Source organism: Eucalyptus grandis, chromosome 4 (assembly GCF_016545825.1).
Source record: "Eucalyptus grandis isolate ANBG69807.140 chromosome 4, ASM1654582v1, whole genome shotgun sequence".
In the NCBI taxonomy this organism is placed as follows: Eukaryota; Viridiplantae; Streptophyta; class Magnoliopsida; order Myrtales; family Myrtaceae; genus Eucalyptus; species Eucalyptus grandis.
In genome coordinates, this window is record NC_052615.1 from 36,135,447 (window position 1) to 36,146,221 (window position 10,775).

The 10,775-nt window shown below is 43.5% G+C and overlaps 2 protein-coding genes across 2 annotated transcripts; both read right to left on the minus strand.

Moving 5' to 3' along the window:
• Nucleotides 1-5,392: 5,392 nt before the first annotated feature.
• On the minus strand, nt 5,393-6,758 carry LOC104442215 (TMV resistance protein N-like). The gene is made up of 3 exons (XM_039311656.1): nt 6,478-6,758; nt 5,699-6,013; nt 5,393-5,586 (listed from the first exon to the last, which is right to left on the minus strand). Exons 1-3 carry the CDS (start codon nt 6,691-6,693, stop codon nt 5,539-5,541), a joined length of 579 nt encoding a protein of 192 aa, XP_039167590.1. The 5' UTR covers nt 6,694-6,758; the 3' UTR covers nt 5,393-5,538.
• A 277-nt stretch (nt 6,759-7,035) lies between these two features.
• On the minus strand, nt 7,036-8,314 carry LOC104431956 (disease resistance protein RPV1-like). Its single transcript, XM_018867616.2, has 2 exons — nt 7,761-8,314; nt 7,036-7,537 (listed from the first exon to the last, which is right to left on the minus strand). The coding sequence occupies exons 1-2, from the start codon at nt 8,312-8,314 to the stop codon at nt 7,036-7,038; spliced, it is 1,056 nt and encodes a 351-aa protein (XP_018723161.2).
• Between the last annotated feature and the right edge of the window lie 2,461 nt (nt 8,315-10,775).

Below are 10,775 nucleotides of genomic sequence, written 5' to 3' on the forward strand. Positions count from 1 at the left end.
GATGGCTGCCTGCGTGTCGAGGAGGGTTGCTTCCGTTTCTTTCTTCCGTGGGGGTTGTTGCTGAGCGTCTCGCCGATGCGAGGGGGATTTGTTCCGTCGGTGGGAGATGTGTCTATTACCGCATCCGGATCAAAGGAGGCGTCTACGTTGATTCGGATCGTGCCTCGGAGGAGGTGGATGCCGATCTCAGATAAGTGTTATGTTTTCTTCTCTCTTTTGGGTGTTCTGTTCATGGCCCCGTAACTCTTTGAGGTCGCCTCTGCTCTGGCGATTGTTGAGTGCGGTCTCGGGTTTTGATGGTTAAAAATGGTCCGATTTCACTCCTTCCAAGCACTCCAAAGACCGCTATGTTGTTAAATTTGCCCGAAGTAATTGGGTTCTATTTGATTCTGCAGAACCATTCTTCGAACCGGGTGAGGCCAAACCTGGAGATTCGAAGATTTAGGGGGGATGAAATCCATACCTTGGCCATCCATGGGCATAGAAGAAGAGTATGCTTGGGCGTTTCTGGTTCCTGCTTGCAGATGGGGCATAGAGGAGAAGGTACAATCTTTCTTCGGTGCAAGTTCTCCATTGTAGCGAGTGCATTGTTGCATGCATTCCGAGAAAAAAAATTTAATTTTGGGTGGGATTGTGGACTGCCAAATATATTTCCAGAGGTTTGGGTTAGTGTATAAGATGAATGTGCTTGTGTTTCCTGTGGTTGAAGCCTGGCATCCCTGAAAATGAAATAACCACCCTTCACTTCGTAATCTCCTGACTTAGTATGTATCCAGACCAGTTTATCTTCTTCGTTAGGTAAGCTGATGGGTGTGGCTAGTATTTCTTGGACCCTTGATTCATCAAACATAGAATGCAGTAGATTTTCGTTCCATGTGCCTATTTCTGTATTGATGAGGTCCGAAACACGTTCTAGTTCGTTATTTGTTGATGGGCCTCCTATAGGGCTACTTTTTAGCCATCTCGTCCTCATTCGATATTTGTGTTTTTCCATTGCCTATCCTGTGCATTACCTGAGGAGCAACCATGTCCCTGGCCTTGAGGATACTTTGCCAACTCCACGAAGGTCGGGAGCCTCTTCGAGCGTTCCAGATGTCACCCTGTGAGTAATACAATCCTTTCATGACTTTGGTGAGGAGAGAGTCTGGTTTTTTAAAGATACGCCACATCTGCTTAGCTACTTTCTCTCAATTGCCTTACAAATTGATGTAGGTATTTTGAAAATTGAGCGTATTGAGGGATAGCTTGGATTACCGCTTTCAAGAGTATTTCTTTTCCTGCCTTTGATAGCAATTTTTCCTTCCAGCTGTCGAGTTTGGAGTTGACCCGAGCTAGTATCCACGTGAAGAGGTCTTTCTTGGAATTCTCCCAATCTGAAGGTATACCTAAGTACTTCCCTGTCTTGGTAATTTCTTGTACTCGAAGAGTTGAAGCCATGTTTCGCTTTAGAGCCGTAGGACAGCCTTTACTGAAGTAGACTCCTGACTTATTAAGATTGATTGCCTGACTAGATGCATAGCAGTATTGATTTAGGATGTTTACCAATTGCTGACATTCTCGCTATTGTGCCATTCAGAAGAAGATGGAGTCGTCGCGAGAAAGAGAAGGTGGGACGAGTAGGGCGGTGGTTGTTCATTCCGATTCGTGAGCAAGCCATCTTGTCTTTGCTTTCTTCATCGTAGACAAGACGTTGGCCACGATGATAAAGAGGTAAGGTGAAAGTGGATCCCCTGGCGCAAGCCTCGGGTTGGTTTAAAGGGAGGTCGTGGTTCTCCATTGTAGTTTATGCTGTAGGTCACTGTGGTCACGCATTGCATAATAATCTGTACCCATTGATGACTGAAGCCTAGTCTTGCTAAACAGGCTTTGAGGAAGTCCCATTCTATGCGATCGTATGCCTTTTGCATGTCAAGTTTTAAAACTGCTTGGAACTTCTTTTTCCTGCTGCTGTTTCTTAGTTTGTGTAGCACCTCTTGAACTATCATTATGTTGTCTTGAATTTGCCTGCCTCCCACAAAAGCGCTCTGTTCCTCTGCAATAATATGTGGTAGAATTGGTTTGAGTCTGTTTGTAAGTACTTTGGAAATTATTTTGTATAGGAAATTGCAGAGGCTGATAGGGCGGTATTGCTCCAGTTTTTCAAGGTGAGGGATCTTGGGTATCAGTGTGATAAGTGTTTTGTTTATTGCAGAGTCTAGGTGACCAGTAGTGAAAAGGTGTTGTACCTTGTTTGGAGAATATCTTTGGAAATTACTGACTAGTGCTCCTTGTAGAAAATGCCATGAAAACCGTCGGGACTCGGTGCCTTGTAGGCCCCTAACCGCGCACAAAGATGAGTGACCTCCTCCTCCGTGACTCGGAGCCATCAAGGTTTGATTGATTTGGTCATCCACTAAGGTAGGTATGAGTTCTAGAATGGGTTGGTAGTTGCGGTGGCCCACTGTGGAGTATAAGTTTTTATAAAATTGATCCGTCATCCTCTCGTAGGTGATTTTTCCTCTCGACCCAATCTCCGTTATCATTTTTCAGCATTGTTATCTGGTTGCGACTTCTCCTCTCGAATCGTCGTCGCATGAAAGAAGCGGGTGTTTTTATCTCCCCACTTTATCCAGCCTTATCCGCGACCGCATCCCCCAAGACATCTCCTCCCGTCGCCATAGTTGGTCAATTTCTTTAGTGATCTTTTTTCCTGTGCTGATTCTCCATGACTTTGCAGGCAGTTCATTAGGTTTTGAAGTTCTCCTTGCAGCGTGGTGATTCTCTTCCTGGCGTGGCCAAATTTGCTTCTGCTCCAGTTAAGCAGTTTCTACTGTACTTGCTGCAGTTTCTCCACCGAGTTAGATCGGTGCCATTCCGTGTATCATTGACTATATCTTTGCTTTCAACCGCATCTTTCCAAGATGCTTCGTATTTAAATTGCTTTCGTTTTCTTCTTTTCGGTTGAGCCAAGGATAGGTGAGAGGAGTGTGATCCGAGCCTATCGCCGGGAGTGCAAAACATTGAGCCTCGGGGTAAGTGACTCGCCACCTAAGCGAACGTAAAACTCTATCAAGTCTCTTCTTCACCAGATTTTCTCCCTCACGTTTGTTTGACCAGTGAAGGAGCATCCCTTGCATTCGAGGTCCATCAAGGAGCATTGACTTACAAAATCTCGAAAAGCTGTTATCCCGTAAGTTTCGGTTTTGTGCTTTCCCACTTTCTCCCGGTGATTGAGTATTTCGTTGAAATCGCCCAAGCAAAGCCATGGTAGTCGATAGTTCGCACTTGTTGAATGAATTTGTTCCCATAATCGTAACCTTTCTCTCGAACACATATGGAGCATGTAGAAAAATTATATTCATTCTCTGATTGCTGTTTGTCAGGTGACATTGGGTGAATATCGCTGAGGCTGAGGAGGAATTGATGGTCACTTGCATTTGATCATCCCACAATAAAGCTAAGCCCCCTGATGTACCTTTTGGATTAACTAGGTAACTGTTCTTGAACTTAAGTCTCTTTTTGATTTTGAGCACTTTCTGTTTAGGGTTTTTTGTTTCCATAATGAAAACAAGATTGGGCCGTTCTTGAGTCACGTTGACTCGCAAGGCCCGAATTGTCGTGGGATTGCCCAACCCCGACAATTCCAGCTAGTAGTTTCATGGGTAAGTTGGTGGCTTATTAGGGCTAGCCACCAAAGCCCATTGAGTTGATTCTCTTGCCACCCTTATAGGTGTTTCCACTAGTTGATTACTGTCCTCTGAGTTTTGATGTGCGGTTTGTGCTCCATATGGACAGAACCTTTTTGCTTTCTTTGATCCTGCCGACTTCACATGTTTTCCTTTCGACCTTGCAGGAGAGATGGTCTCCAGCCCTGCCTCAGCTTCCTTCATTCGTTCCTCGTGGATTATCATTAGTGATTCTTCATCGATACAGCTATTGCCTCTTTTCTGGGGACTTTTCTCTTCTATCAGAATTATCTCCTTAGATGTGGAATGATGGTAAATCTCCTTCCCCTTTTGCTGAGTATTACAGACTTGTGTTTGTTGGGTTTCGTGAGATCGATTCGCTCTCGTTTCACCATGGGTGATAGTGGGGTTTCGGTACTACCTCCACTTCTTCAGGAAGGAGTGCCTGCTTGCCGTAGAATATTTTGCCATAGGAGCTTAATTCCTTCACCTCGGCGCGCAGCCAATCGCCGCAACGAGCTGGTAAGTTCTGTTCCAACCCTGATTCTCTATACGGTATTTCGGCACACTCCGTGGCGTAATGGCCAATTCGTCCACAGGGAATAGCAATAATAAGGCAATGCTCATATTTAAATTCAACCCATATCTTTCTGTTTCTCTAGATTCACAAGCACACCGTCTTTAGAGGGTTTGCTAAGGTTAATCGAACTATGGCTTTGCCCACTTTGTAGGTACTACTTCCTTTTGCTTCAAGTTTCACTCGACAACCGCACCAGCTTTGGATGCTAGTTCCTCAATGACAGAGGAAACTCTCCCATACGGTAATCCGATGAACTTAACCTTAAATCACAATAGCTGAAGTCATAATGTAACTCGGTGTGTATCAGTTCGCATTGCCGGAGTATGAGGAGGTGATCGGAGAAGGACCAAGGTCCTGTGTGGAGTACTCGCTGTGCTTCAGTTTCCGATTGGAAGGAGAATGAGTAAAAACCCGGTTCCAACGTTGCACAGGTAAAGTTTTCAGTCTTCCAAGCTTTCCGCATGAGTGTTTGAAATGCATTGTAGTTTAATGCAGGGTTGGTATAGAATCGACCAAATAGGGTTTTGCGGCACTCTAGTAATTTATCAGGAGAGATATCACCCGGTATATCGACGACGTCGATTGCATTCCATAGCTTGCCCATGCTTTTACAGAGAGCCGCTAGTCACCTGTCTTCATTGATTTGATCTGCCATGGTTATTGTAGGGACTTTGGTGGATTCGTGGGTGTATGGGTTGAAGGGAGCTCTGTTGAGTAAAGCGAGAGAAGAACCGGAAGTCATTGGATCGAGAGTTGATGAGGAGGGAGGTCGCTGGATCAAGAGTTTATGAGATGGAAGAGGGTCGGATGAGTGAAAATGGGGGGTGGCTTGATGCGTCGGACAGGGGTTTAAGTTAGGTTTGCGATTTGCCGAATAAGGGTTTTTAGAATCTGAGAAGAGCGTAGAGTCACCGGATTATGAGTTTATGAGATGAAGGATGGTCAAATGAGTGGGAATGGGGGTGTCTTGTCCATTTAGGGTTTGCGATTATTCGAAGGGGGAGTGATTCAAACCTCGATGCTGGAACAACACCTAAAGGTTGAGATGCGGAGCTTCGCTGTACGAAGAGAAAGGAGACGGGATGGAAAGCTACCCAGCTGGTAGAGGGGGACTACACAAGCGGTAGAGGGAGACCTCCATGGGTAGCTCATGGAGTTGAGAACATCCCTGCAAGTTCAAATAAAGGAGGCCCTTGGCTGCTCCAATAGAAGGGTGAATTTGCTTTAGATACCAACATCTCTTAAGCTTAGTTATCTCTAAATTTCGGAAGGCTAACAGATCGGGCGTAACTCCTAAACGACCGCAACTCTAAGATCTAGAACTTTCAACTGCTTTGCCATCTGTGAAACAAAAAAAGATTGATAAATTTTAGCTAAGAATAAGTCATTAGAAACAAAAACAAAAAAAAAAAAAAAAAAAAAACAAAACAAAACAATATGATCTCCTTCTAACCTTAAGATGGCTCCAACATTTCCATGACTCTAAAATGCTACTTTTTGATAAATCAAATATGACTAATCCCTCCAAAGAAAAACTGGTGGCCGCGCATGTAGGACGTCTCCACACGAGCCACCGTAAATTATGAAGCAAGTTTCTGGAATCTCCAATCAGTTTTGCACCACCCATTGCAAGGAACCTTAGGTTCGGTAGTGTCTCAAATCGTTTAGTTGTGAATTCCCCATCCGATTCCGACCGAGGAACAGAAAGTTTCCCCTTCCTCCAGTCTTCCTCAAGACAGAGGGCATGAATGCTATCTTTTTGAATTCCCTTCACAAATGTTGCATCAAATCAGCTAACAGTGGACCCATATATATCACTTTGCCTTCATTCTATCGTGGTGACGTTGACGCTCAGGTCAGACCACTTTTTTATCATGTATGTGATTATTTATTTTTCTATGATGAAATTACTCCTTCTTTTGCTTATGCCATTTGCTCCTTTTTCTTTTTCCTTCTTTTATCCGATTAGAGGATCAGCACGATACGTCAATTCAAAGGGGAAAAAAAACGACACAGACACCAAGTAACCACTAAGTAGTAGGAGGTTTATTGTTTAAACCTAAGGTTTTCTTCTTTTTCCTTTTTTTTTAACTCGATAGAAATGTCTACCATGTACATATGCTTCCTAATCATATCAAGGAAATAATATACAGAGAGAGCAATTTCGGCGGTGAGGTCTAACAATTCATTCAAGTCAAAAGAGAATAAAAGAATGATAAATGTAACAATTACCTTATTTCTCTCAAGTACTTCCAAGGCTTCTTCATGCACCCATAACCTACTTCGATTCATAGGCACATTGTAATCTTCTTGACGAACAATGTCCCTACCAAGGTCTCTCAGTTGGTCATGCATTTGCACCTTTCCATCATCTCCAATTTTTATTAGCAACATAAAACTCAATGTTTCAATCCCCATATTCGGAAAAAAAGTACAGGCATCCCACATGTAGGATGCATATCTTAAATCCCCTCCAATTAAGAAGCAAGCAATATCCAAAAATATATGCTTCTACTCATTGTCTAATGCATCATAACTTATCATCAACTTCTCTCGCACTTTCTTATGTGGTACTTTCTGCAACTTCTTTAACGCGTCTTGCCAAAATGCATGTCTTTTACCACACAAAAACAAACCTATAACCTCAAGAGCTAAGGGAAGCCCTCCGGTAAAGGACGCGACATCACGAGAGAGTGATTCAAATTCACATGGAGGAAAGTCCGTCCTAAAGGCATGTCTACTAAACAAGGTCAAGGACTTATCGCTAGGAATTTCCTCTAGTTTGTACTTTCAGTTGACCCCAACATCATCAAGAACAGACCTGCTTCTCGTGGTGATTATTATCCTACTTCCCATCTCAAACCAGTCATATTTCCCAATCAAAGCTCTGATCTGTTCGATATCATCCACATCATCTAGAAGAATTAGGACTTTCTTACGTTTAAATCTAGATCCCAAGAGGCTGATTCCTTCATCCTTAGTAGACGCTTGGTCTTTCTCTTTCAGATCACGTATTAATTGACTTTGCAAATTAAAAATGCCATCGCGTCGCGAGGATTCCCGAATATCTGCAATAAAACTATGATGCTGAAATTGGTCGGAGAGCTTATTGTGGACGACCTTGGCTAAAGTTGTCTTACCGATGCCCTCCATTTCATAAATACCAACAATTTGGATAGCACTAGGGTTATCATCTAGCAATCTTAAAATACTCTCCACAGCATTATCGATTCCGACAAGATGTTCAGTCACATCTAGCTGAAAGGCCTTCTTTAACTCACTCAAAACTTTTCTGACAACCATTTTGACCAGATCTCATTCGCGGCTGTTTACAAAACATTCGAGTCGACAAGGATTAGAAGATCATATTCTATTATCTCATTATCACAACACTATAGCATATAAAAGTGAAAGCAAGCAAGCACAAGTAGAGGAACACACGAATGTATAGGCTCCTCTACAAGCAAGATCCTGTTGCAAGAAAGTAAACAAAGATTCGATGGAAAATGAAGTACCCGTCAGCAGTTTTCTCCGATTCCCATCCCTTAAGGGAAGCCACTTCTTGAAGTGCTACTTTCCATTTCTCAACATCTTCCGGATACTTCCTACTTAAACAGGAGAAAGCTCTCCAAAGCTCCCTGTTTGGTTTCGCACACGGTCGGTTCAACATGATAAAATATGGGCAAAACAACGTGCCCGCTTTTGATGCACTCGTCATCTCAACGAGCTCTTGAAGGCACCATTTGCTCGAAGCATAGTTCTGAGAGAGAATCGGGATGGAGATTTTACTATTCTTAATGGCCTGGAGAAGGTTGGTGCCGATCTTCTCACCTTCGCGAAGCTCATTGTTGTCTCTGAACACGCGGATGCTGGCATCGAAGAGGTCATTGTAAAGGTGATCCGCAAAGGTTTTGCGAGTATCCTGACCACTAAAGCTCAAGAACACATCGTAGTTGTCACTCCCCGTTGAAGCGGCGGAGGAGCTAGACGCACTGACGTCATCAGATTTTTGACGGGCGCTCTTCTCGTTGCTTTGGACAGAATCGTGTGCGAGCCGATCACGTTTCATTTTTACTCCTTCGATGATTCTTGAACCGATCTCTCTGTTAATATCAAATAACGAAATGCCTCTAATCGGATCGCCCAACTAGATGACTGTGCACAGAGGATTTTGTTTTTGGTGCCTTACACTACAAGATGATGATGCACATGGATCGGGAGGGAACGAATAGACAGATTAATATAGAACGACTGGATTTAGTCGTTGCGTGCGATGTGGGCGTCCTCGCGAACCACCCATGCCCTTTCTTCTGGGAAAGTCGGATTTAGTTGCCCGTGGGGCGCACCGATTTGCATCGACTGTTGTGTCTCCTTTGTAGACCTGAGTAGGTCTTTAAACTGCTCCCTCCTGAATAGACCATCCCTGGGGGACTCCTCCTCACAAGCTATTTACAGGCAAATGAGGGGAGAGTAGTAAGGGATAACGGTCCCATTGGGTATCCCGGCCTAAGCCCGAAAGGGTGAAGGGACCCGCTTCCGATCCCCGTGAAGCCCTTCTCCAAAGATATTTAGGGCCGGGTTCGTGAATGACGGCTCGAGCAAAGGCATGCTGCTCGGGGTGGCCGGCCGGTCTCCTTTGCGTGGTGCGTTTCGGCCGTTCTCGTTATACATGATGGAGCTTACATTTTTGAACTAGACGTTCATGCCTTGAATGAATGATCCGTGTTAAGGAGATGATGCTTGACATAGCGATGGCATAAAATATTGAGCTCATTATTATCATCATTGATAAATGCAAATGACAGTTTATTGTTTGGGGCGAACCGCTTTAATTGGCTCTTTGCACTCGTAGGTCCCCACAAAATTACTAGACGCTATTCTAGTCGACAAATTTGCACTTGCACGCATCCCAAAAGTGACAGGCATCTTGCCTTTTCTCCAATGGATGACTTCTAGAATCAGTGCTACGGACTCAACATTTTTAATTTTGTATTCTGGGGCTAAATCAGAAAAGTAACATCAGCAGAGTAAGCAATATGGGTAGGCCCTTATTGAGTGTTGTGGTAGAGATAACAAGCATTGATCTTTTTGTTTCTATGGAATGAGAGGTCTTTAAGCAAATCGGCACTTGCAGTGTTTATTAAGTTGCTAATTCTGCACGAATCCAAGGAAGCTCTGTGAATGGATTGAGACGAAGATTACCTTTGTAAATTACAGTCCTTTTTGGCCCCGACGTTAATATTTGCATCTGAAAAAAAAAAGAAAAAGAAAGAAATGAATTTAATAGATGACATTATACTAAACTATAGACCCATGTTATGCATGAGAAAAGAACTCGGAGAAATAGATTACAGTAAACAATTATTCTAGAAGTGTACTTAAAGTTATATGAAAAGTGATTATACGCCCCTTGGACCAAAAGGGAAAAAAATTAAATTGGATTAAAGTGAACTTGATCATTGCAACGTGTGCCCTTCTTGTTGCTCTTGAGAGAATTGCGTGCGGGCACAAAGAGAAGAATCGACCCAAGCTACACTGCAAAAGATCGCCCAAGCACTAGGTCACGTTTCATTTTTACTCCTTCAATGACTCGCCAACCGAGTCTCTCCATCAATATCTTAAAAAGCCTCTATGTCCGGGTTGCGCAGCAAGATAGCACTATGAACCAGTAGACAAGATGAGCTCTAAGTACCATTATTGGAGGGAGCATATCAGTACAATTATTAGAGCAGAGGCTCCTTTTACTCATGGACTCTTCACCGCTGTCAGTTTCAGGCAGCAAAATATCTTTTTGACTAGCGCGTCTGCTTTGCAAAGTGAGTTCCAGCTCTTCTTGTCCGATTCTTCCAGGCCCGGCCGGAGCAAATATGAGGAAGACCCGAGTTGTCATGTCAACACGGTCCCGCGCTATTCTCTTCCTTCTCAGGCTGCTGTCGTTACTCTCTCTTTCCACGGTACAAGACTGAATAAATCTTTGATCGCCTTCCAAATTCACCCATATTTTGAGCAAATGCAGTGAACATCCTTTCCCAAATTGACGTTCGAACGATTTTGATCCGCACCCATAAGACCAGAACCTCAATTTCATGCCCAAGCCAGCAACTTCAGGATGCCGCTAGGCTAACAGTCAATAACAGCAAACTTTTGCAGCCATGTATCCCAAATAAAGCGTGAGGAGCGACCGAAAGGTCAAGTTTGGTCTTTTTGTCTTCTTTTAGCCGATTTTTTTCTGCTTAAAAATTTAATTTAGGTTATGTGCGATCGTTTTGCAACACACACATTAAACAAGGGCAAAAAAAAAACACTCAAGACACACTTTTGAAGTGTCAAAATAAGACAGACCCAATTTTTTTACTCATATGTCTGGGGTTGGGCTCTTAGTGAGTTGTTAAGACATTTTAACGGTTTGGTGAAGATAGATTTAAAATATTAAAATCGAGCTGTGTGCTTGACACGTAGGAGGGTGTGAAACGGCTGTCACGGCCGTCAGAACGGTGGGCCTCACAATAAAATATCTCCGGAAAACCCTT